Source organism: Neltuma alba, unplaced genomic scaffold (genome assembly GCF_004799145.2).
Source record: "Neltuma alba isolate B1F8T4 unplaced genomic scaffold, ASM479914v2 tig00012567_pilon, whole genome shotgun sequence".
NCBI classification, from domain to species: Eukaryota; Viridiplantae; Streptophyta; class Magnoliopsida; order Fabales; family Fabaceae; genus Neltuma; species Neltuma alba.
The window spans coordinates 39,079-65,567 of NW_021637022.1; the positions used below are offsets into that span (position 1 = coordinate 39,079).

Sequence of the window (26,489 nt, forward strand, 5' to 3'; positions counted from 1 at the left end):
CAGCCCTGCCCTGCCCATAATATGCCCAGCCCAAAAATGCCCATTTTTCTTTGGGCTATTTTTTTTTCGGGCTGGACAGGGCCATTTTCTTGCGGGCTCGGGCGGGCATACCGGGCTAGCGGGCTTGATGAACACCCCTAAATTGTGTAATGATCACTTCCTCATTTGCCTCAACGTAGGCGTAGAATGCACCTCATTTCCTTTCCTCAGATGTCATTTTTCTTGCAGTCTATACATATTTACTTTCCCTTCTCATCATCATGCTGATTAATCTTGATTAAGCCTTCCTCATTATTTAACTCATGATCAACAGTGTATATATATTTTATGTCTGTTGGCAATATATATATATATATATATATATATAAACACGCATATAGTTTCCCAGCATCTCTCACCATCTCTTGCAGCATGTTATCAATTCCATTCCCATGAAAATACGTAAATGATTCTCTTCATATAGCAACTATGTGCAATTGACTTTATTCTAGATAAACAAGCACTAGTTCTCTCTCGTTAAAAATGCTTACTATTAAGTTTGTTTTGGTTGATTTAATGGTTTCAAGTTAGAATATTAAGTTATTGAATCTTTTCTGTATTTGTTTTATGGATAAAATTCCAAATTTCAAATGTTCGTAAAATGGTTCCTTTTTTTTTGTTTAAGTAAAACCTGAAACTCCCATTCACAATGCAAAATCAAAGTTGTATAGTCCATCAATATTTAGTACATATTGACCACTCACTGGACATCGATCATTTGCGTCTTTGTTCCTGATTATTTTGAAAGTGAAAAAGAGGGGTATTTTTTAGTCTAAAACATATGGCTTAATGAAAATTTGTGCTTCCTTGTCCCAGATTTCGTCTAAATCATTTAGAGGGGTTCTCTCCCTAACCGTACGGGCATCTCTCTCCAATTAAATCAGAGACATGGGCATCTTCACTAATATTATATTCATATTAAAATTAGGGAAAACTAATATGCAGGTCCTTATATTTTTATCCCATTTTGAATCAAGTTCCTAAAGTTATTTTTTATTTTACTGGATCCTTAATGTTTCAACCGTTATATCTGTTAATCCTTCTGTTTACAAAATGTTAAACTGATATTAAACACCATTAAAGATCTTAAGACGGTGGACGAGTGGATCAGACGTGGCAACCTATTCTCCTTCACCACTATAGAAGGCCCCGCTAGTGATTTTCAATTCCTCCCCCAAGGCCACCTGCAGAGGGCAAGTCCCAGTTCGACTCTCCTCAAACTTTTATGATCAAAATGAAGATTTGTCGAGCTTAAAATTTTCATCCATGGGTCCAGCATATTGGGGTGGGAGACTTAAATTTTTCATATACATAATTTAATCCATGTATTCGTTATGCTTTGTGGAGTGGATTCCTATTTGGTTTGCCTTTGTTTTCTATTAAGGAAAACAGAGGTAAACAGAGGAGCTTTTATGCATAGTAAACAAGGCAAAAAAATAAAAGCGATGAAGGATGGTAAAGACCATCAACTTATATACATACACACACATATTCAATATTTTATGTATTATTTTGGTCAAAATCTGCAACAAGGAGACACACATCTTTTCTAACTGCTAAACTTTATATATCAAACTAAAGTTTAAAATGATTTTAAAGCTATAATGGATAGTTCCAAACTTCAAATAGCATTTCATGTTTCCTGGAATGAAAAGAAGAGGACAGTGAGGAGAACGTAACTCACAAGGAGCTTCTATTTTTCAAACTTTCACAATCAATTCCTCAAGCTTACTAGTGTAAGAAACCTCCCCCTGTGAGCAATGATGCTGAAGTAACTTGTATCTAAATCTTGTGTGACCTTAGTTCTTTTACTTTGAAAACTACATATGGGAAAGAAGCCATGGTTTGGCCAAAGAGGTCGGTAGTGGCAATGGTAGGAATTGGGTTTGATTTTAACAGTAAACAACGACGAGAAGACTATGCCGGCAGCAAGTGCGTCTAGGGGGACATGTGTCGTCGTTGTGTCATTCTATTTAGAGGCGGAGTGACGATGTTTGGAGGAGCGTCGGACTGGAACTTGCCCTTTGTAGGTGGCCTTGGGCGAAGAATTGGGAATCACTGGCAGGGTCTTCTATAGTGGTGAAAGAGAATGAGCTGCCACGTCTGATCCACTCATCTATTATATTGGGATCTTCGATGGTGCTTAATCTCAGTTTAACGTTTTGTAAACAGAAGGATTAACAGATATAACAGTTGAAATATTAAGGATCCCATAAAATAGAAAATAACTTTAGGGACTTGATTCAAAGTGGGATAAAAATATAAGGACCTGCATGTTAGTTTTCCCTTAAAATTAATAATATTTGTTAAAAAATAAATATAGATATTGACTAATTTATGTCGTATTATACTGAATTTCTATTTTATTAATTTGTACGCAAGGGTTTAAAATATTATTTTAATATATTTAACTGAGTTAAATATATTAAGAGGATTATTTGCTTGAAAATTGTAGCTTAATAAAATTTAGGATTAATTCATTTAAACGCAGGAGACTCAGTTTGAGCCTAATTCGCCGACCAACAATTCCTTTGGGGCTTGAATTCGTTGACCCGATTTGCTCTCAAGTCAAAATTGCGCCCTTGAAGCTACCATACAAGAAGAGTATAAAGACGTGGGGAAGAAATAGTCCAACAATATGGCCATTGTGACGAGCACGAATTCCTTCATTCAGTGCACGTCTAATCTCTGAAGGCCAATATGTCCAAAACATGCGTCTCTGTCTTTTTTTTTTTTTTTTACTTGGCCAGAACACGTGTATCATATTTGAAGGCCTCCATTAAATATTCATGAGAAAAGGACTGAAACTTCCTCATCATAAAATTTATTGCCTAGAATACACGAAATTTGTTTAAGGATTTAGGTATAGCCTATATCTAACATATGCAACTCTTTTTCAACTATCTGCAATTTATATTTAATTATATGCAAAACAGAAAATATTTGTATATAGGGAAAAAAGTTATAATTACTGAAAATAAATTGTGCGAGCTTAAGAATCTAAGTCCTTAAATATCTTTAAACAATAACTAGTACTATTTTAGTCCTAAATATAAAAATTAGTTCATAATACGATTTGTACTACAAATTAGATGTTACGTTTAAAACCAAATGCAGTATTATATGAGAAAAGTCAAGAGTCATATGGATTCAAAACACAAGATAACATGATAATAAGAAAGAGTTTGGTTAAGGGGAATGGAGGGCAGGTAAGGGGGAGAAAACTAAACAAAATAAAATAGAAAAGTGAAGTTGTAAGTTTTTATTTTTTTCCTGTTATTTTATTTTTATATTTTGCTTCTATTGAATTTTTAAAAATAATTTCACTTATTTTTGTTTGTAAATTGTTGGAGATTTGTTTGGAATTTTTTGGCTAGCTTTTAAATTAAAAAAATATTACTGGGGATTTGTTTCAAGACTGTAGATCCATGAGCGTTCAAAGAGTGAAGGTCAACATTTTTGAAACAAATGTTGATTTTGGCTATTTCAATTTTAAGAAATCAATACGTGCACTTACGCCTTCATGTCTTGTCTTTTTTTTATTTTTTTTAATTGGAATCGACCACGTCTTATCACGAGCTTTTGATTTACATGGCCTTTTTTTATCAGAATTGGCGAAATGGGCTTCGTCGGCCCTTTTGGACTTGGGTCAGATGAGCCCAGGTCCATATTTTTTTTAACTTGGACACTCAAGCTCAGTTTTAGGGTGTGTTTGGGTGACACCCCAAACCATGGTTTGGGGAATAATCTACCCAAACACCCCCTCCAAAAACCAAAACCATGGTTTTGGGTCAAAACCATGGTTTTGGAAAAAGCAAATTTTTTTTGCTTTTGGAGAAAGAAGGGAGAGTGTGAGGGCCTATATGATATGTATCTTGTTATTTTTTTTATAAACATATTTTTTTATAAATATATTTAATCTTATATTTTATAAATATATATACAAATTAATTATTTATTAATTATATTATCTTATGTATTATTAATTATGTTGGTAAAAAACATATTATTAACAATTTTATTCCTTCAAATTAAAATATACTCCTCCGGTCCTAATTATAAGACCCAATTGACTTATTTGAGGAGATTAAGGAAGTAAGTTAAGTTGGTTATTTATAATAAATAAATGTTGTTATTCCTAAAATATCCTTGCTAATTAAGTATATTGGCTAAAACTATCATTATTAGAAGGATTATCTTGGAAAAAATGCATAAATATAAGAGAGAAAATGAATTGGGTCTTATAATTAGGACCAAATAAAAAGTCAAATTGAGTCTTATAATAAGGATCGGAGGAGTATCATAAAATCTATTTTTTTTGTAATTATCATATTAACTTATGTCTTTTTTTTAGTAATTTGTATATATAAAAAGTGCTTCTGATAACAACTATCCAAACACTCTCACTTCTCAGAATCACTTTTTTTACAAAATCAATTCTTCACATAATCTATTTTTCCCAGAATCTATTTTCCAAAATCACTTTTTCAAACCACGGTTTGGTTTCATCCAAACACACCCTTAATAGAGTTGGGGCTGAAAATTAGTTAATGCGTCCAAATAAAAATTTGGTAGATTTCTTTACACTAAAATATTTGATTTTTTTAATAAATAATATAATAAATACTTTATATTATAATATTTAAAATAAATGCAACAAATTAAAAAAAAGCATTTGGTTAACTTAGAATTACCGATCAGAGATCTATCTGTGGGGTCAATCCTAAGTTTTAAAAGACATTTAAGAATATATCAAATGATTTTTATCCAAAAAGAACTCGTGGATAAATTATTTATCCCTTTTTATAATCCTGTTACATGGTTGATATATTGTATATTGATGTACATGAATTTTATTGTCTTTAATTTTGTAGTGTAAAAAGGAGAGACTTTATTAATAACGATATTCGCATCAGATAAGTATAATTCACAAATAAATATAAAATTAATTTATAATTATTATAAGAAATCTAAAAAAGGCCGAACACAAGTATACAACGATAGGTCAAAGAAGGAATCTATGATTTTCTTTTTGGGGTCAATAAGGGACCTTGTCAAGGTTGAATAATCAATATCGTATACAAATAAATTTTAAAGTTTGCAATTTTAATGGTCTATAAACCCCATTTTTTTAAAAAATAAAACTATTACTAAAATTTTAACATGAACTAAATCCAAATATTTAACTTATTGTCAAAGGATAGTAATAAATATATGTAAGGTCTTGCAGTTTTTCAAATTCATACACTATGTCTTCAAAATTATTAGACAAAAATTTAAAATATCCTTCATTGTCTATATAAAAATTGATAAGAAGTATAGAATAATTTTTTATAGAGTATAAGTATTTAAATCCTTGAACAATTTCATTATTTTATTTTTTAATAAAAAAAAAGGCAATACCCGACGAGGCAGAATAACAGCTGAGACTCACGTAAAAGGAGGACGCTTCTTTTCTTTCTTTCTTTTTTTTTTTGGACCAGGGAGGACGCTTCTTTCGGTCCTTCAGCCTTGCAGGTAGCAAATATTTTATTTATTTTATTCAACATTTTATGGATAGTAAATTAATTCAACGTTGAGGTCCCAGGTTCGGAGCCCTGTTTGGTAACGGGTAACTAGGAATTTGGAGTTCCCTAACCTATGGAGTTAAATTTTGTGTCTTTTTGACAAGAACGCGGATAAGAGACGCGTTTGAATCTAACCCAATTAACCCAAGTCACTAAGCAAAGCAAGCGAGCAATTAGGAAGCGATACCTTTGAGGGAAATCTGGTCTTCCCACAGTCTAAGGCTTTGCATATAAAAAGCTCGTCCTTTTCTCCTGCGCTAAGAAAGGTATCGCAAATCTAGAGAGAGGCAAAGGGATCGAACCGGAGCAAGAAGTTGAAGATGAGGATCACTGTAATGACTGCTGATGAACAAATACTTTCGTTGGATGTTGATCCCCATGAATCTGTAAGAATCTGGAATCATCATTCTTTCGCCTTTTTTGTTTGATAAGCTTTCTTTTGCTATTGCTATCTACAATTTTGGCTTTCTTTGTGGTAGGTGGAAAACGTCAAGGCATTGCTTGAGGTAGAAGTGAGTTCCCCATTACCCTTCCCTCTTTTTCTGCTTTTTAATTTTGCTCCTTTTCTTCTACAATGCATTATGCTCTTCAATATTGCTGAGAACAGGGAACGATATTTAATAGAAAGTTTTGAATTTTACAATTTTCATTGGTCGAGGACTTTGTAGCAAAAGCTGGACTGTGGAGTGATGTTATTGATGGCTGACTAATGCGTCATTATAGTCAACTTGTTTGTAATTTCTTTTAGATTTTAATAGGCAAAAGCAATCAGAGTGGTGCATGAGAGACTGAATCTTATGTTTTTCTTCTCTTGTGCATATTGGTCCGTTAATGATGTCTTACTTTGTTTCCTTGATGTTAACCTTACGCATCTATGAAGACACAAGTGCCTCTTCAGCAACAGCAACTTCTCTATAATGGAAGGGAGATGAGTAATTCTGAGAAATTGAGTGCTCTCGGTGTTAAAGATGAAGATTTGGTGATGATGGTCTCTTCTGTTTCTTCTGGGTAAGCTCTTCTTTAATATTATATTGCAATGTCACGAGGTAATGCTGGGAAACCTTCTTTTTTTTTCTTTGTTGGAACCCCCTTCTGACATTCTGCCTATTCCACTCCCCGGGGGGGAGTTGAATGTCTGTGCTCTGCGCATGGTCTGCTTGCTTTTAGGTGTGAATCAAGGAATCCCCGCATTGCAATATCACTCGTTCTTATGCCACTTAATTATGATCTTTGCTTGTGGTTATTGTTGCAATTTTTTTGGGATGATATGCATTGTTACATCCCTGACCACCATGATCCTTCTGCGATGAGGAAAAGTCTGGCTTTCTAGTGCTGCTCTCTCCATCTAATTTGTTTTTCTGAAGAGTTTCTCTATCTTTCTGTCAGAAGATTTTTTACTCTTTGACTTTGCTATCGTCATTTGCTTGTCATTCATGTAATTTGAATGTTTGAATGGTAAAAGAATGAAGATAGTAAACTATTATGTTAATAATGTATGATGAAAGCCTCTTTGGGTAAACTTGCGTTGATATTTGAATGCCTAGATTTATGCTGAAATGGATTTTTTTTTTTTATAGCTAATGCTTTCTGTGACAAATTCTTTTTTCTTTATCCAGTGCATCTGCCAATGATTTAGGCTTCAATCCTGATGGATCTGCTGTTAATCCTGCTTCTTTCCAGCAGCACATTAGACAGGATTCTAACCTGATAGGTCAGCTCTTTCAGGTATATGAGTAGACCTAATGCATCATTTCTCAAGTTATATGATTTTCAGACAATTTATGTAATTACTTGTCCTCTGTATCTTTCTTTTATGGCTTGCTATGCAATGACCTTCTTACTTACAGAATGATCCAGAGTTGGCACAAGCTATTCTAGGAAGTGATCTTAACAGAATACAGGAGATTCTACGAGCACGTCATCAACAGAGAGCTGAATTACAGCGTCAAAAAGAGGAGGAACTTGTAAGTAGGATCTCCAGTGACTTTCTTTCCTCCACAGTTGTGAATTACAGCGTCAAAAAGAGGAGGAACATGTTATTCTGTATATTGTATATATATTTTATGTGTGTTGGCAGTGTGTGTGTGTGTGTAGGTATTTTATGTCTAATGTATCTGTAAGAGATGTGATCACATTGATCTCACTGGCTCTGTTTGTTGGTGTGACTGATCATCATTTTTAAGAGAAAATCAGATTGGCTCTATGTGATTTTAAGTACATTAGATTTAATAGAATTATTTTTCTGTATCCAGACTAATATCAATCCAACCCATTTCATGAATAAAATGTGTGAATTACTAATCAGACTTAGAATGTGCTGACAGAATGACTTGTTTGACTTTTCCCCACTTTAGGCTCTTCTTTATGCAGATCCTTTTGATGTTGAAGCACAAAAGAAGATTGAAGCTGCTATTCGTCAGGTGAGTCTATTTTATATCTTATTTGTTACATTAGCTGCATAATTATAAGTTTTATTGCTCTTGAAATGTTTTATAAGGGGCTCTCTCCTTTTAAAACTAATTATACGTTCCATCTGGACTGAAAATACATACTCTATTAGACCTTGGGATTTCTCAGGTTGTGCTTTTAATGAAGTATGTGTTGTTACTTATCACTTTATTATCACTTGTTTAATTTGTTTCCACGAAGTATGATTTGTTTTATGTGATTATGTGGGCATATTTTGAGTGTTTATGGCATGCAATGATTTATTCTATGCTTAATTATATTTAAAAGAGGGCTAGATGCTCAATATCTGTTTCAAGATTTATCTATTTCTTAGATGAAGAACAATTTTTAAATTTAATCTTCATTATCTCACTAACATTTTTTTTACGAGCTTTGGAGAATGTCTTTGGTAATTCCTTGGCTAAAGTAAACTATAATATTACCTTGTTAGATGAATTTAAGGTCAGATTAAAATTTGGAAAGGTAATATTTAATTATTGTAAAATTTGTCATTAGTTAACCTCCTTTAATGCAACCTATTACTTGTTTCCATGCTCCATATTTAATGCTCATAATAATTTATGATGGTGCCATAATAAACTTTTTTCCCCCTTTCTGAAGCAAAATACCATATTACTCTACTTTGAATGACAGAATTTTGACGTTGTTTACAGAAAGGAATTGATGAAAACTGGGCAGCTGCACTAGAACATAATCCCGAAGCCTTTGCAAGAGTGGTATGTTACAATTCTGTATCCATTGCTAATATCTTTTTTTTTTTCATCATTAATTTAATGATTTTTATGTAATTCTTCAGGTCATGTTGTATGTTGACATGGAGGTTAATGGTGTCCCACTGAAAGTAAGTGTACAGTTACAGAGAGTGCATTCTTCAATTCAGGGTTATTTTCTGCTTTGAAAATGAGAAGAAAACCATTCTGTAGTGGGAGAGCTATTAATGCCTATCATAGGGTTATTTTGGCAGAGAATACTAAGTATTGATGGCGTCATTTTCCTTTTCAATGGAAGGGGATACAGAATGGAATTTATGTTGCATTGATTTTTATGATATCTTTTTCTAGGCATTTGTTGATAGCGGAGCCCAGTCTACGATTATATCAAAAAGCTGTGCTGAGCGCTGTGGGTATGTGTTAGTAACATTTGTTGGACTGGAATTTTCTTCCTTGGCATTTATAGATAGTTTAATGTTATTGAATTTGTTATGATGACATATTTGCATGCCCATGAAAGTACTCTACCCCATAGCTGGCTGTCTAAACTTCTGAGGAAATATGGTTCATCATTTGTGCTAAGTGGTCTAACAATAACTCGATTAAGAGAAAAGAAAGAGAAAGGATAGTATAAGGAGCATAGTATATGATCCTGGCCAAAAAAAAAAAAAAAAGTCTATGATCGTGCACTTTTCTATATGCTGTGTTAGAGCTTTAGTCATTATTTTAGGTCTGACTCCACTTGCTAAGCTTGTGCACCATGCAACGAGAATTGCTGACTGTTTGAGGAAGATGAGTCCATGAATGATTTTAAGGAACGTTAGAGCTGGTTTGATTAAACTCTGCAATGTAAAATATGCTTGCTGCACTTAATAATTATCTTCCTGTGTCATTATTAAAGGATATTGAATGAACATTTCTCCTAGTGTCGCACTGATGACAGTATCTTGAAATCTAGACGGCTATTCTTTGAAATTTGTCTTTTCCCTGTTTTTGATAATTTATGACTATCTTCTCTTAAATTCTACGCCTGTAAGGTATCATAATGACTCTTCTTATCATTATCTTGCATTTACAGATTCTGGTTTCAATAGTGTGCTAGATTTTGAAATGAGAGGATGCTTTTTTTAAATATTCATGCCATCTTTCAGATTGTTAAGACTTCTAGACCAGCGTTACAAAGGAATTGCTCATGGAGTTGGCCAATCAGAGATATTAGGACGAATACATGTAGCTCCAATCAAGGTAATATTATTCTAACCATTTTTGTGGTGATGATTTTCAGGCGGATGAAGTTGTGTCCATCTTAGTGTCTGTTGCTATCTGGTAGATTATAATTGTATGTCGAATGGACTAGCACAGATGTCCAATTTCATGCTCAAACATATTTGGTGTTCTGGTTTTCTTTTGACTTTAGGGAACAAAGTTCACAGGTTGATAAATACGTGAATATTCCCTAGAGAAGAATCTTTATTGTAGTCTGTTTATCTAATACTCCTTCAGTCCTAAATGTAAGACCCATTTTGTAGTGTCAATAAGTAAAACCCATTTTGTAGTATAATTGACACTACAAAATGGGTCTTATATTTAGGACCAAAGGAGTATTAGTAAGTAGTGACCTCTTTCAGGCTCCCTTGACCACTTTTTGTACGATTTCCGTTTATAGGAAAAATAGATTTTATCAATAAATAAAGAGCAAACTATTCTGGACTTTTTTATAATGTGGTTAAGGTTGAAATGATAGCCTACGGATTCCAAATTTGCATTTTAGGTACAGGGTGCATCCTGATTTTTTCTTATACAATGTACTTGAGCATGATTACTTTCTATGTCTCTAAAAGGGTTCATGTTTGTGCATTACAGTTTTGATAAAGTTACTCTTTCTGAAATGACAGACCATTCTCTTATAGTATTTTCCTCTCTAATATGTATGTCTCCTTTCCCACTTTCTCTTTGTTTGTCATTCTTCATGTAGATTGGGAATATATTCTACCCTTGCTCATTTTTAGTGCTCGATGCTCCTAACATGGAGTTCCTTTTTGGGCTGGATATGCTCCGAAAGCACCAGGTAAGATACTCATTTGCTAACTCAGGTATCCTCACTTCCAGTAAAATCTGTGTTTTTTGTGAAAATTTTCTGGTGTCTGCAGTGCATTATAGATTTAAAAGACAATGTTTTGCGAGTTGGTGGAGGAGAAGTTTCTGTGCCATTTTTGCAAGGTCAGTCTTCTAACGTGTGGATGGAATCATAACATATTCATGAAGATTTTTCCTGCTTGTGTTCGTATAGCTCTCTCTTAAACTCTTGGTTAACATTTTTGTGTGCTATGGTCAGAAAAAGACATACCATCTCGGTTTCTGGATGAAGAAAGGTATGCTAAGGAAGCATCCAGCTCAGGTGCCCCAGTAAGTATACCTGTGTTCGGTTGAATTTAATCAAGCAAATGACTTCAAATTTTTATTGTGTTTTAAATTTATTTTTGCTTTGCTCAGTGATTTTGTTTTGACAACTTTGTATTATCCTTTAGGCAACAGGACCAACAGATCGGAGTGGTGCTGCACCAAAAGGAGGCCAGTCTTCAGGTTAGTACCGGATTTTGTTCCTACTAATTGTTCTGCAGGGGAAAGTTTTATATGTTTTGACTCATTGGAATTCACTAGATTCTTATTGGAATTCTGATGGGTCCCTAAGTGGGACCTGGGAAGCTAACTGTGTTGAGGTGGGATAACCAACCCACTTAAACACCCACGAAGCGTTCCATCCTACTAACTCTCTATCAAATTCCATACTTGATAGTTATTCCTTCCTTGATATTCTAATTAACCTTACTTTATAGACAATTTTTACGTAAAAGTTGTGCAGTTTCTGTTTAATCCACGCAAACATGTTATTTCTCCTTTTCAAATTTTGCATATATAATACTGATATTATAGTTAAATTCAACATTCTAATTCGTTTGCTATTATCCATTTCTTTCTAGGAGGAGCTTCTGGTGGCACTTCTCAGGTAAATTTGCAACTAAGAAGTGTTTCAGTGTTTTGCATCATTCCCGTCATTTTCTCTATTCTTTTTTTCTGAAGCAATTTCAGATGCGATTGATGTGAATGCTAGTGATCCCAGATACTATCAATATAATAATAGAGCTTCACTGTGATTGCAGGAGGGTGATTTTGAAGCAAAAGTAGCAAAGCTGGTGGAGTTAGGGTTTGGAAGAGAAGCAGTGGTACAAGCTCTTAAATTATTCAATGGCAATGAGGATCAAGCTGCCGGGTTTCTTTTTGGGGGTTTCTAGAATCCATTAATTAGTTTACTGCAACTGCAAATAGTATTTTTGCTTCTGTTTCCACATTCATTTTAATTCTATAAAAATGGAATTGGCGAGCAGGTGATGTTTCATGCTGCTAAGGAACTGTTTTGATTCAATTGGATAGGTCTAATTTATGGTTTAGTTATAAGGTTCAAGCATGTGATATTCACCTGTACAAGACAACAGGTTTGGAATAAACAATCTATGTTTCCAAACAAACGTTAGACAATGTGTGTTTATAAATCCTTTTCTTCTTGTTTACATTTAGTCAGTCACTACCAGGATTTTTTTTTTTTTGCTTAAAAAGATTCTGATAGGGCTTATTACTTATATTTAAAGCTGGAATAATATGGCCTCAGAATGTTGTAACTTGCTATAGGCGTGAAAAAACCACACTACTCCCTCTTCAAATCTGTTCGACTGTAAATAATATATGTCAATTGTGAACTTGTGTGGGCCAATTGTAGATAAAGCCCACAAAATACTACTTCTGCTTTTTAATATAACAACTAGTTTAGCATTCAATTTGGTTCTAAATATAAGATTTTAATTTACTATATATCTCAATATTTATCTTTTTTTTAAAAAATAATCCTTATAGTAGTTGTACATATTAAAGGTTTGGAGAAAACTTAGGTCAAGTTACTTGGATCCATTAGGTCCAGTCAGCCAATGAAAAAATGCCACCTTAATTATTTTTCCACATCAGCCCTTAACCCCGTAAACTCCCGTTAGTGGACTAAAATTTCTGGAAAAAAAATTTAAGAAAAAAAGGAGAGGAGTTGCGATGAGAGCAAGGGCTAAAGAAAACAAAGTCGGATTTCCCAACAATGACAACGGCAATTTTGAAAGTTCCGATGGCCTGGTTCTGTCAAAGGAAGATCAATATCCAGTGTATGGAGGAATAAAGAAAAATGGAACGGGGACATCAAGATGCTCATGGCGGAGGAAGACATCCTGCTGTGTCGAAGGAAGAGATTATCGAAAAACCAAAAGAAAGTTGTTTTACAGATTCTTCTCTCAGTAACCCTCTTCCTTTATCCTCTAAAGCATCGTTGTTGGGGACTGAAGCTACGGAAGCAAAAACAAATTATGATTACGCAACAAAATGGTTATTGGAGGAGAAAAATTGGATTCGAAATATACAAAAGAACAGCAGGAAATTATCACCTTTAACAGTTTGATTGATAATAATGGAGTTTTGCTAGGCCTAGTTGAATTCATTAAAAACTCAGGCAAGTTTCAATTTCCCAAGGATCTGAATGAGGTTTCTTCAAAGTTGTCATTGTCTTTATGGGGAACTCTCATGCCCCTCCGATTTGGCTCTCTCTTTGTTTTTCCTTTTTTACCTTTTTTTCCCCTAAAGTTTTAGTGGCAAACGATGGTCTAAGGGGTTAAGGGCTGATTCGGAAAAATAATCCAGGTGGCAGTACCTAATTGGTTAACTGGACTTAACGGACCTAACGCACTTGATTTGTCCTAAAGGTTTCATTTAGTAGTTTCAGCTAATGCACATAATTAATCTACTTTATGTTTCAATATTTATTCGTTTTTTTAAAGTAATTCTTATAGTAATTGTACATATTAAAAGTTTTATTTAGTAGTTTAGCCTAATACAGATAATTAATAAAGGTAATTAAAAAAATCAACAATTAATTACAAACAATTAAATTAATATTTTTAATCTTTTCAAATTAATTAATTATATCTTATATTAAGTATCAAGGGTAGTAACTTTGTTTTGGGTGTATTCAAAGGGTACGAGCATGACTTGTTTTTAGACACTTTAAATTGTTTGTCGCAATAACACCGCTAGTTGGAAATTTTTTTTTTATATTAATTCAAAGTTTTTTTTTTGTGTGAATGTAATTAACGAAGGGTACTCCCCTTGGCACGTGCAAATGGATTTAAGGCTATATATATGTGCGCGCGCGCGTTTGTATATGTATTCTCATTTTTCTTAATTTTCCAATTCCATCTGTTGCCAAAATTCACTAGGCTAATGCTATGGTTAATTGAAAGTTTTGTAAAAATTAAATCTAAAAGGGTTTTTCTTAGTACTAAACTCTTTTTGACAAATTATATGCCCCTAGTAATTTCTTAAAATCATGTTAATAGTCTAAAACACAATTATGTATCTTTTGACAGTCGGAAAAGCCAAGCAGAGGCTACTATGAAACTCCACCAATGTCATATCTATAATCCATACTAACAAATTTCTAAAATCCAAAAAACAAATGAACAAACAATCTTAAAAGACGTAACATAACTAAGATAACAAGAGAATCCTCGTAATCATCCCCTACTTGTGGTGCGCCACTATAGGACTTCTCACTGTGTTCTTCCCATTTGTCCACATTATCTCTGCAAAAGAATAAGCTGCAGGCCTGTGCCGACCAGTTCCTTCTATCATAACCTGGAAGCTCTTCTTCTCACCAACTTTGCCGAATCTCAAGTGACTTGGCTCAACAAAGACATTAAGTCCCTTAGGAACCTTAATATCCACGAAATACTTGCTTGGTCTCCCCACGTTCGTCACTGTCCTTGTAACTTTGACTGTATTTGTCCCCAGAATGGGCACTGTGATTGAAGGGTAGTTGAAATCCAGCACATTGGTTGACTTTGGACAAGTGAAGGGCTTTCCATAAAGTGCCTGAATAAGTGTTTCATTGTAGCCATAACCACATAAGAAGGTCAAGTAATCATTGATTGTCAGATCATAAACAAGCCCCGGGTCCATAGCTGCATCAGGTTGAACATGTCCTGCTCCATAAGCAAATGGTATTGCTTCTTTCATGGATGAATCCAGAATAGAATTCTTGGCGTCATCTGTAGTGCTTGCTGAAAAAGAATGAGTTCCAGAGAAGTTAGAAAGGAAGTTCTTAGCAGACCAACAACCAGGGATATGAAAGTGGGTCTGAGAAACCTTTTAACAAAATATACTTGCTCAGTTTTATGCATATTACATATTGAACTTATTAAAAAGATCTCCTTTTTAAGATGTGTTGAGAGTGATATATATTGTACCGGTGGTCATGATTGCCGATCTGATGGCTGCAGGACTCCAGTCAGGATGACGGGTTTTGAGAAGGCTTACAATGCCAGAAATATGAGGGCAAGACATAGAAGTTCCTGACATTGCATTGAAAGGAACTCTTCGTTTATCAAAATCTTGCTCAGTTGGGCCTATGGCTTCTGTATAAGCAGCAATGATGTTCACCCCAGGTGCAGTAATATCAGGCTGAAGCAGAAAGCCAACAGGTGAAATTTTTTTCCAGTAAAATCATCTCTATGAGGTAAAGTTGATGAAGCAACAAAGAGAACAAACCTTGAGGATTGAAGGCAGGATTGTGTTGGGTCCCCTTGAAGAGAATGCAGCCATGACAGGAGCTGGCTTTATTGGCATTAATGTTTTGGCACTAGTCATGTAAGCCACAGGGTTCCTACACGATATGAACAAGTAATTTAAGAACTCAACAATATCAAAACTAGCTTATAGCACAAGAAAGATCATTACTTGGCTTTCTTGATGTACTTATAAAGATATTGACCATCTTCATAATTGATATTTGAAGCAGGCAAAACATGAGGGTCTGCTATAGTATTATCCATGCTTTGGGCATCATTGGCCAAGATCATCCCTACTGCTCCTACTCGAGAGGCTTCCACGCCTTTTGCTGTTCTTGCATTCTCACCTCTGAGGCAGACCAATATCTTCGCCTTCACCTTTTTAGGATCAAGGGTTCCATTGAGGCAGAGCTCACTGCAAGAATCCAAGATGTGCATCACATTCTACTAACAAAACTTTCGGAATTGAAACCAGTTTGGAATGGTACTCACGCAAAATTGGATGGCACATCAGGAGCTCCGGCATCCTTAGAACTAATCAGAGGGTAGAATTTTTGAGATGGCAAGCTCATAGCTGAAAGAGTGGCTCCCTGAAAGTCACAAACAAATCTCAATGTAATTTACAGTTACAGAATTCACACAACCATTATACCAACTTCAAAGCAAAATGAGAAAGAACATGTTACAGTACCGTCAGATGCTTCCTATCACCAAGAGCTATATAGTTAACGAAGTTCCTATCTAATGTGCTAGCGCCAACAGTTAACATCCATGGAGCTATATTAGACACAGATCCAGGTCTTGGTCCGGAATTGCCTGCAGAACTAACTACCGATATTCCCTTGGAAATAGCGTGGAAGGACCCTATGGCTATAGCATCACTGAACAAGTCTACGGGTTCACCACCAATGGAAGCAGAAATAACATCAACACCATCACTTATTGCAGCATCAAACCCTGCTAATATATCAGCATCAAAGCAGCCTCCAGCCACTTGACCCTGAGCAGGAGGCCAGCAAACCTTGTAGGCTGCAACTCTTGCCTTTGGAGATCCACCTTTAGCCGTACCGGTTCCAACACCCAAGACATTAGCTCCTTCAACGAAGTTTCCACCAGCAGTTGATAAAGTGTGAGAGCCATGGCCTTCAACGTCACGTGTAGTGTACCAAGAGGCATTCTGTTTGCCGGCAAATGCCTCAAAGCCTTTGATGAAGAATCTTCCTCCTATCAGTTTCCTGTACATGGAAGAACAGTTAGAGATAGAGAATTAATCGTAGCTCATGGTTTTGCTTGATTGAAAGCGAAAATCAGTGAACTCGGGTGTTTGAGCAATGGTTGGAAATGAAAATTTTCATCCAGAGGATTGACCTGTTACAGAGAGATTTTTTTGAACGAAGATCTCCAAATTGGCATTGTCCACGCCATTTTGATGGTATAGGCCCCATTCCTTCATCGCTGAAGCTCTTGGATTCCGGCCAAACGCCTATTCAAGAAGAAGATGATGCATAATAAAACTGTCAATCAGTTATAGTAAATGACAACGGGAAAACCTCCGTAGGATGAGAAGTAATCATGTTTGAACTCATCATATATCACATAGAAATAAAAAATGTGAAATGAAACCGAAGTAGGTGATTATATAAAAAATACTGTCCAATTAAATCATATCCTTTTAGAACTTGCAAAACCAGAAATAAAATTCTAAGCAAGCACAAGAATAAACAGGGAAAAGCCAGAGGAAAGGATGGATGCTGAGAAACTAGTTTCCCAGAAAACCCATAAATCATTTAGAATTCTTCAAAGAAAGACACAATACAGGGTTGAATTTTGAATATGAGGCTAAGTAAAAAACCTGTGTCAAGGTTAGCAATGATTGTATCTTCCCCATACTTCGCCTTAGCCCAAGAAGAATCATTATTGAGTTTTCCTTGAGAAGACTCCAGCCCAAGAAACTCCCATGATCGTGTTGTGTGCAGTTCCCGCCTCCTGTTCAAGAACACAGACATCACATTTGGATTCTCTGCACCAACAAAAACACCATACAATGAATAAATCAGTAATCTTTAACGTTAAATGATGAGAAAAACAGAGCAAAACTAAGAATGTCATTGAGGAATTATCCTTCCTACGTGCAAGCTTGTATGCTTCTTCCTCTTCAAGTTGAGCAGCAAAGCCATTAATATTTCTATTGTAAGAATAAATTATTGCTTGTTGTGCTCTGTCAAGGCTGCAAAAGGTCATAACTTTAACATGTCAGTTTCTTTCTTATAGCATTTACCATATGGGTTCATTGAAACTTTCAAATTCTATTTACCTTCCCAAGAGTGATCCCAATATATTGTAATGAGAAGTTGTGGCTGAATCAAGGTCAGCAGCAGTAGGATTTGGGCCATGGGAATGTGACCCTAAGTACACAACGTAAGACTGCAAGAGGAAGAGCACACATATATTAAGCCCTTCACAAGAATATATCAATCATCATTCATCAATATTTAGCAAAGTATGAAACCTTTTAATTTATAATCTGACACTACTTATTTGATCATGTTACCGCATGCTTTCTTGATGTTAAAGAAAAATATTACAATCAACGCTCCATTGTTAAAGGAAATAGAACTCAAGAACATTCTCTTAAATGCCAACTAGATCAAAGAGATAGAAGAAAAACACTAAAACTCCATTCGTAATTCAATTTGAGAGAGAGAGAGTTTAAAGAAATGAAAGAAAAGAGAAGTGCTTACGTTCTTAATGGCATGGATAGGTTGGAGACAGAAAGTGGACAGAAGAAACACTGATAGAAGAAACTGAATAATGGAGGATTTCGCCATTGTTTTCTTCATCCAAGATGAGATTATGCTTCAAAACTGCAAGGCAATGAGGCTCTGTTTTCCTCTCTGGCTTTTTATAAACTTCACTGCACAGAAACTAATAACGAAAGATTATATTAACGGAATTTCAAGATCAGATTCAGTGCAGTTAATTTGGCTTAATCATAAGAAACTTGTTTCTAAATTTAGTTCGCAGGAGGAGATATTAACCTTTCAAAAATCTCTTGAGATCCTCGCATTAATGGCTAAAACTTGCCAAAATAATGTTTGACATGCACACACACGTAGAATCCAGTCATGATTATGCTTATACTTTTATCTTTATATGCAATACGTTTAATCTCAGAAAGCACTAAAGATGGAATCTTGATTCTTTGTTTCTTGCCAAAGATTGAATTTTGGTACGTAGTCTGTTTTTTTTTTTTTCTTTTTTAATGTATCCATTTAATTTCAGTAATTAATTTGAATTTTCCGGTTAACAATAGCAGATTCTTTGGAGTCTGGTTTGAACTAGATTTGTGGCGTTTCTTTTGATATCAGTATTTTATTATTTTATTTTAATTTAATTTAATAAGTTTTATTTGCATCCAAGATATTTCTTTCCATAAATTTTAAATTTCGTAAATTTTTTAATTTTTTGTCTGATGTATAGTTACTCGGGGAACGATTATAAAGGAGAAACTTATGATACTTGAGTGAACAAGTTTATATGCATGGTCAGAAAAAAAAAAATAGTCCGATTGAACCGCTTAATTATTCCTTTGTCCAAAAAAATTAATTATTTGTGATTTGAAATTTTTTTTTGTGTATAAAAAAGTTTTATTGTTTTTTTTTTTAAAGTTTCAAAGTTGACAAATTACGCAAACGAGGGATTCGGATCTTCATCACATAAATTCAATTTTCCAAAAAAGAAAGTTGTGTCGTATATTGGAAACTAAGAATTGGGCAAGCGAAAAAACTGTGAATGTCATTAAAGACTACATTTAGGAGTAAAGACATAAATTGGTGGTCTCATGAACAAATATAATTTTAATTTGAAAATTGAATTAGTCAAGAAAAAAATTTTGTTCTTTTATGCAGTGATAATTACGAATGTTATTTTAATTAAAAAAAGAAAATGGGAACGAGATTAAAGATTTCAATTGAGAGCAAAATCTATCTCCCATTTCTCTTGTAGTTTCTAAGTGCTCCTTCAATCATAAAAAGATTTTGAGATCTTAATTATCAAACAGAGTGTTTTTAATCCTAAATTCAGAGAAAATAAATGTTGAGTCAAAAAAATTAAGACTCTAGGACGTATTTTTGTAAGTCCTATCCCAAAAAATATTATAACATTATAGTGCATAATATGCTAACTACCTAAATCATAACATATTGAAATACAAACTTTCAAATTACAAGATACTCCAACAGAAACAAACGAATTCAAGTAACAATTTTATTTATAAAATTATAACTTCTATTTTATTTGTTTTTGTTTCATTTTAATTTATGCATCAAACCGCTCCGAAATCAAGAAATCAATCAGCATGCAGTAGTTTCTAATTTTAAAAAAAAATCATGATTTTTCTGGCCAACGAGCTTAATAACCCTCTAGACTATTCTTGTATATGCTTCACTACAATAGGACTCTTAACTTTATGCTTGCCATCTGACCACCACATCTCTCCAAATACATAATCGGAAAAGCCATCTTCTCCAATCCATTTCAAGATAACTTTGAACGTCTTCTTCTCACCGGCTTTCTCAAATATCAGCAGACTTGGCTCAACCAACACACCAACTCCATGAGGAGCCTTCACATGGACACTGTAAGCACCTGGCTCTCCCACATTTGTGAGTGATCTAGTAACAGTTACAGATTGGTTTCCAAGATTAGGCACAGAGATTGAAGGGTAGTTAAAATCTGCAATGCTGAAAGATCCTGGGCAAGTATAAGGGCTCTTGGAAAATAACATGATTTGGGTTTGGTTGTAACCATGAGCACATAAGAAGTTCAAGTAATCATCAGTATTCAGATCATAAACAAGTCCTGGGTCCATTGCAAGGTCCTTGGATGTGCCCTGCACCATAAGCAAATGGGTTTGCTTCTTGCTTGGACTGTTCCAGAATCGGTTTGTTGTTGTTATCAAGCGTCATTGCTGAAAATGTGGAGATTTGAAGAGTTAGGAAACTAAATAAACAAGTGGCATACTGTATAACAACAAATCCGTAATATGCTAAAATTTATGCAGAAAGATTCTTGGGATGATACAGAATCAATGATCATTAAAAAAAAAAACTAGGCTCCGAGCTTATAAGAAGTAGATGCTGCTAGAAAGTGTGCAAATGGAAACTGCATATGCATACCAGTAGTCATGATTGCTGATCTGATACCAGCAGGACTCCAATGACGATAGGCTGTTTTGAGAAGGCCAACAATGCCTGAAACATGAGGGCATGATATTGAGGTTCCTGACCCTATATTAAATAAGAACCGACGTTTATCGGAATCAACACCAGTCACAGTTAGGCCATCTGGTTATGCATAAAGAATGTCCACTCCTGGTGCAGTGACATCAGGCTGAAATAGGTAACAAAATCTGTTAACTGCAAAGTCATCTCGGAAACTAAATGTATTTGAATGTATTAACTTGCTAACTTGACTACTAAACAAAAGCAAGACCTTGAGAATCCCCGGCTGGATGATACTAGGTCCCCTAGATGAGAGCGAAGCCATTACAGGAGCTGGTTTAATTCCTACTCGTGTTTTTGCTCTTGTCATATAAGCCCTAGGGGCCCTGCATTACAGACATAGTATTAGATTATGACATGCTAGAACTATCTTGGGAACTGAAACAATACAAAACGATTTGGAATTTTAAGAGAAATATAATTACTTGGCGAGTTTTGCGTAGGAATAAACATATTCACCATCAGTGAAATTGATGTGTGAAGCAGGCAGCAAATGGACAATAGCATAATATCATTTCCCCGTTTTTCATCATTGGCCAAAATCAGTCCTACAGCTCCTGCAAGTATGGCCCCTTGCTCTGCTAAAACTATTCCTATTGAGCTGTTTACGAGGCAAACAAGAATTTTACCCTCAGCCTTCTCGGGATCAAGGCTTCCAGCATTGTACAGTTGACTGCCAGAAATCACGATTTATGTTAGCATCCTTAGAAACACAGAGATGGGAAGGAAAGAGAAAATGATACAATTCATATTATAACATTTTTACTCACGCATCCTCAACTGTGGCATTAGCAGCTTTAGCATCAATAGAATTGATCAGAGGATAGAACTTCTCGGATGGTAAGCCTGTAGAAAGACTAGCTCCCTGGCAGCTCAAATTCATATAAAGCAATGAGTACATACTATAATTTTTTATCTTGAATTTAGCAAAAGTGGATGTTGCAATTTGAAGTTAAACAACCCACAGCTAACCTAGGATGAATTTGGATGGTGAATTTAGAAATTCATGGAATTCAACTGCTGGAAACAACTCCATGATTAAACAACTTAGGAAGTGTTTGGTAAAATAGAAAAGTGCTTCTCAAAAGCACTTTTCCATAAAACGAGACAGACTCCTCCACGTATTTACTTCGTATACCGTAAAAACACTTTTAAAACCATAGTTTGACTTCCATCCAAACACCCCCTTAGTCTGTTGATTGATGATCAACACACGATCTTCAAAATTATTTCTCCTTAAAAAGTACTTCATCCAAACACAAGCTAAGCCACAATGAAGCAAGAAGATGGTTTTAACCGAGAACAAAAAGAATAAGAAAAGATGCGATCTAATAATACTTGGCAATAAAAAATTGACAAGTACGGTATTTAACTTCAAAACAACTGATATGAATCATGATACCATTATATGCTTCTAGTCACCAAGAACAACGTAATTGGCGAAGTCTCTGTCTATTGAGCTAGCAGCAACAGCGAACATCCATGGAGCCACGTTGATAATGATCTTTACTTGGATGCCTCGTGAACAACCTTAGCAGCCTTTTCTCGCAGAGCAGTACTACCAACAGTAGAAAGAGTCGCTCCGGCAAGCAAAAAAGTAGGGTCAGAATCCTCGGCCATTCCATTCCTGGAGGTGGGATAATGAATGGATAATAATGAATCTCTTTTTCCTTGCCGGAGCGCAGCGCTCCCTTCTTGTTATCTCTTGAAAAGCCAAACGGTGCGTAGCGCTCCCTTCTTGTAAAGCCGTTATGGGGCGTGGCGCCAAGTTCTTAAGCCAGCGTAGAGTGAGTTTTTTTCCTCATTTTCAAAATGCCCGGGAACGGCTCTGTCCCTCTTCCCTCTCCGCGCTCTGCACCTGAACAGCCTGAACAGCTTCCTGAAGACCTTCCTCCCGTTGTTCCTCAAGAGTTTCTTGATTTTGACCAGCTTGAAGACCTTCCTCTTGTAAGACCCTTAACCTCAAAACATTATAACTCATCACAAAATCACTACTATGGTAGAAAAGGAAATCTGTGAAATGAACTATCATAGTAGGAAGAAATTTGCATAATTTTGAATTAACATTTAAACTCGGTTCCAACTCAAAGTCCGTTGCATGCAACTGAAATCATTCATTTACATCTACTGGGCTTCCGAGCCTCCGGCCCGGGTAACAACAGACATCACATCAGCCCATCTAAATGATTCCCAACAAAATAATCCAGAGTTTCATAAGACACTAGCAATGGCCTCCGGCCAACCAAAATAAGGAGATACATTCTCTCCGGTTTACAACAAGGCCGGGTAATCAAATATTTCAAAAAGCAGTCCTAAATGTGGCAATATATACTAGCCATACATATACAAAGGCTAGAGGCCTAAAGCTAACCAAGCTCAAGCCTCTGTGTCTCTTCCCGATGGCCCACGCCCAGAACCTTCACCTGAAAACATTGTTAACCACGGGGTGAGACGGAGTCCCAGTAACCAACCTTTTCAATTCAAGGTACTACTAAATAGGTGCTCGTGAGGTGTCAAGTGGGGCAGTTCACAAGTAATATGATAACAAGATAGCCACAACAAGTTATGCAAGTACAATGATGCAATCCCATCAACCAAATCCCTCACTTTAGGAGATTTTCAGGAGCCGAAACCGGCCTATCCCTCACTATGGGGGACGTAAGGAGCCATAAAAGGCCTATCCCTTCACTCTGGGGGACGTAAGGAGCCAAAAGGCCTATCCCTCACTATGGGGGACGTACTGAGCCATCCATCATGCATTAATGGAGCCTTACCATGTGGTAGTAACTATCAAAAACTCTCACCAATTCTCAATTCATGCATCATACTCAAATCATAATCAAATAGTAATTGAACATTTTATAAGTAATTTCATTCAGTGGCATATCCTTCACAATTTCAAGATTCATTCATCATCAATCGAAACCCCACAAGACGGTTTTCCTTTTTATATACAACATACAGTTTGAACATAATTACTACTTGGAGCACAAAACATAAATCTACTCACAATACCACAGAAGCAAGTACTAAGGATTGGAAAGTGGTTACCTCTCGCTTGAGCAAGGAATAACAAACCAACAATGTGGCCCTGTGCACCAACAAGACTCGCAATCGGTCTACACAAGCACACAAACACACAACCATCATGTATTAGCTTTCAAACTAATAATGTGGCCAAAACAACATTTGAGGACACAAAATTCCTAGCTTCAAAAACTCAATGTTCTTCAAATCCAAGGAAACTACACCGATTAAAAAGTTAGACTAACCCAAAGCAATCAATTAAACTCAAAACAATCGGTCAAAAACCTCAGTTCCATCACAACCTAGAAAATCCTAGGGTTCCACCAAAAATCCTCAGAAATTCCAAGAAAGAAAGTAGATTAGAAGTTAAAATCACTTACTTAAGGTAATGGATACTTAAAAATGTCTTTCCCAAGCCTCAACACCGAAACCCTAGCAGAGCTCCTTTCTCCTCCTTTAGATTTTCTAATTTTCGCACAACTGAACCCTCCAGCGTCTATATAGATTCGACACCTTTCGCCGCGGCAAAAGCTTCCCGAAAAGAAACTCTCACTCGCCTAGAAAAACTTCGCCGCGGCATGCCCTCACCTTCGCCGCGACGAAACCTTCTCGAAATGATACTCTCCCTTGGAACTCCCGGTGTGCCGCGGCGAACATACCCTGAGAGGGGTACGTTCACCTATTCCTCCAACATACCTCAAATCCAACCTAAACACCAAGATCAAGATTAAATCACTAATATATCCTCAAAATCAACCAAAAGAGGCTATTAAAACCTGATAAAACTCAAGATGTTACACCTCCTGCTGTTCCTCAAGAGTTTCTTGATTTTGACCAGCTTGAAGACCTTCCTCCCGCTTTTCCTCAACAGTTTCTTGATTTTGACCAGCTTCTTCCTCCCGCTGTTCCTCAACCATTTTATGATTTTGAACAGTTTCCCGAAGACCTTCCTCCCGCTGTTCCTCAACCGTTTCCCGACTTTGAACAGCTTCCTGATCCTAATCACCTTCCTGATTACCTTCTAGGGGACTTTCCTCCCTTCATAGTTGCTGAAGAACTAGCGGGCTTTCAACAGTTAGTCGATGAATCGAATTACGAGATCGCCTTCCGTCAAGCCTTAGTGGTCAACGATTTAGACGTAGTGAACTAGTTATTCGATAAGGTAAGACGTTCAGCTAAATGCATATTGAATTTATCGGTAGCTCTGTTACATTTTCTGCTAAAAAGCATATGGTATTAATTATAGGAAAATCCTACATTTTCTGCTATGTATATAGAATTAAGGTTGGTCACAGTTTCTGCTGTAATTAGATATATGAACCTCTCTCTGGCCTTCCGTCAAGCTTTAGATATCAACGGTTTAGGATTAGTGCTCTGTGATAGGGTAAATGAATTTAGTACATGAAAGTCGGTCCTCATCGGTAGGTTGTTACATTTTCTGCTAAAAAGCATATGGTATTAATTACACCAAAATCCTGATCGTCTGTTACGTTTTCTGTCAAATTTATATAGAATTAAGGTCTGTTTCTGCTAAAACTATGTGTAATTAGCTATATGAACCTCTCTCTCTAGCCTTCCGTCAAGCTTTAGCTATCAACCATTTAGGATTAATGCTCTGTGATAGGGTAAGACGTTCTGCTAAATGCACATTGAATTTTGTGCATGAAAGTCGGTCCCCATCGGTAGCTCTGTTACATTTTCTGCTAAAAAGCATTTGGTATCAGCCCTTTATACTTCAGCATACGCATTTAATTCCCTTGCACAGGTACTGTAAATTATGATTCTGTATGAGTATAAATTTACTGATATAATCACGTTGACTCCGTTGCTTGCATGCAATACACTCGGATTTTTGGGGGCTGCTGAACTCATCTTTATAAAACTTCATAAGCTCCTTGAGTGGTACTGTTACAACATGAGTATCATTTAGTACTTATCAATGGGTCTAGGCCAAAAGCTTAAGCATGACACAAGTTCATAAGCATATGAAAAGGATCTTAAATTTAATTTAGTATTCATGTTTCTTAAGTCACATAAGATAGAAATAATAATTATTACTATTGCTGATAGAGCTATGGATCAAATATGGTATGATTTGTATATATTAGGATATCCCAAAAATTATTGAATATAAAGCTGATAGAGTAATCATGTCTGTTGCGTTATGGTTTGGAGGTAGCTATTTAGATGTTGTGCATTTAGTTCCCAATGTTACATGTTCATTTTATTTAAGATTTAGAAGTATATGTCGCTATGTTGTCCGTGTATTTTGTTCCTTTATTAATGAATGATCATTATGGTCGAATATTATTGTCATTCATTATTTGCTATACAATTTGTATATAATTATAATTATTGACAAAAAAATTATGGCCAAAACTATACACGTAAACGTTGCTATATTTTAGAAAAGTAGCTTCATAACAATACATTAAATAATTATATGCAATTATGACCCTCAAGATATCCTGTTATATAAGGATCCATGGTTTGGTGAAATATTAGACTAGAGAATTAAAATTAATAAAGTGAGGGACATCTTTTTGCTCACCCTCAACCTCTATATTTAGCTATGTATGAAACCCATGTATAGTTTAAAAGGAATGGTTTGGACGAGGCAAAAAATCCAAGTGCAGCGATAAGAAGCCACTGAATAAACAGATTTCAATACTTAAAGGTTGAAATTGTTTCTTATTTCAAGTTTATGTTATGTTTGTCCAGTTGATACAAACTCTGAAG

General features: G+C 35.5%; 3 protein-coding genes and 1 pseudogene across 3 annotated transcripts; 1 reads left to right on the top strand and 3 right to left on the bottom strand.

Moving 5' to 3' along the window:
- The first annotated feature begins 5,715 nt into the window (after window positions 1–5,715).
- LOC114728728 (protein DNA-DAMAGE INDUCIBLE 1) lies at window positions 5,716–12,360 on the top strand. Its single transcript, XM_028915669.1, has 16 exons — window positions 5,716–5,992; window positions 6,086–6,118; window positions 6,487–6,614; window positions 7,223–7,331; window positions 7,454–7,570; window positions 7,961–8,026; window positions 8,729–8,791; window positions 8,872–8,916; window positions 9,137–9,198; window positions 9,937–10,030; window positions 10,761–10,853; window positions 10,936–11,005; window positions 11,121–11,191; window positions 11,314–11,368; window positions 11,767–11,792; window positions 11,947–12,360. The coding sequence occupies exons 1-16, from the start codon at window positions 5,927–5,929 to the stop codon at window positions 12,076–12,078; spliced, it is 1,230 nt and encodes a 409-aa protein (XP_028771502.1). The 5' UTR covers window positions 5,716–5,926; the 3' UTR covers window positions 12,079–12,360.
- Window positions 12,361–14,395: 2,035 nt separating this feature from the next.
- LOC114728760 (subtilisin-like protease SBT5.4) lies at window positions 14,396–18,269 on the bottom strand. The gene is made up of 11 exons (XM_028915706.1): window positions 18,183–18,269; window positions 17,756–17,865; window positions 17,571–17,668; window positions 17,294–17,461; window positions 16,810–16,924; window positions 16,133–16,676; window positions 15,934–16,031; window positions 15,611–15,856; window positions 15,422–15,536; window positions 15,121–15,334; window positions 14,396–14,934 (listed from the first exon to the last, which is right to left on the bottom strand). Exons 1-11 carry the CDS (start codon window positions 18,267–18,269, stop codon window positions 14,396–14,398), a joined length of 2,334 nt encoding a protein of 777 aa, XP_028771539.1.
- Window positions 18,270–19,789: 1,520 nt separating this feature from the next.
- On the bottom strand, window positions 19,790–21,753 carry LOC114728774 (subtilisin-like protease SBT5.4; annotated as a pseudogene).
- Window positions 21,754–22,146: 393 nt separating this feature from the next.
- On the bottom strand, window positions 22,147–24,865 carry LOC114728775 (transcription factor TBF1-like). The gene is made up of 2 exons (XM_028915720.1): window positions 24,551–24,865; window positions 22,147–22,665 (listed from the first exon to the last, which is right to left on the bottom strand). The coding sequence occupies exons 1-2, from the start codon at window positions 24,665–24,667 to the stop codon at window positions 22,531–22,533; spliced, it is 252 nt and encodes an 83-aa protein (XP_028771553.1). The 5' UTR covers window positions 24,668–24,865; the 3' UTR covers window positions 22,147–22,530.
- Window positions 24,866–26,489: the final 1,624 nt, after the last annotated feature.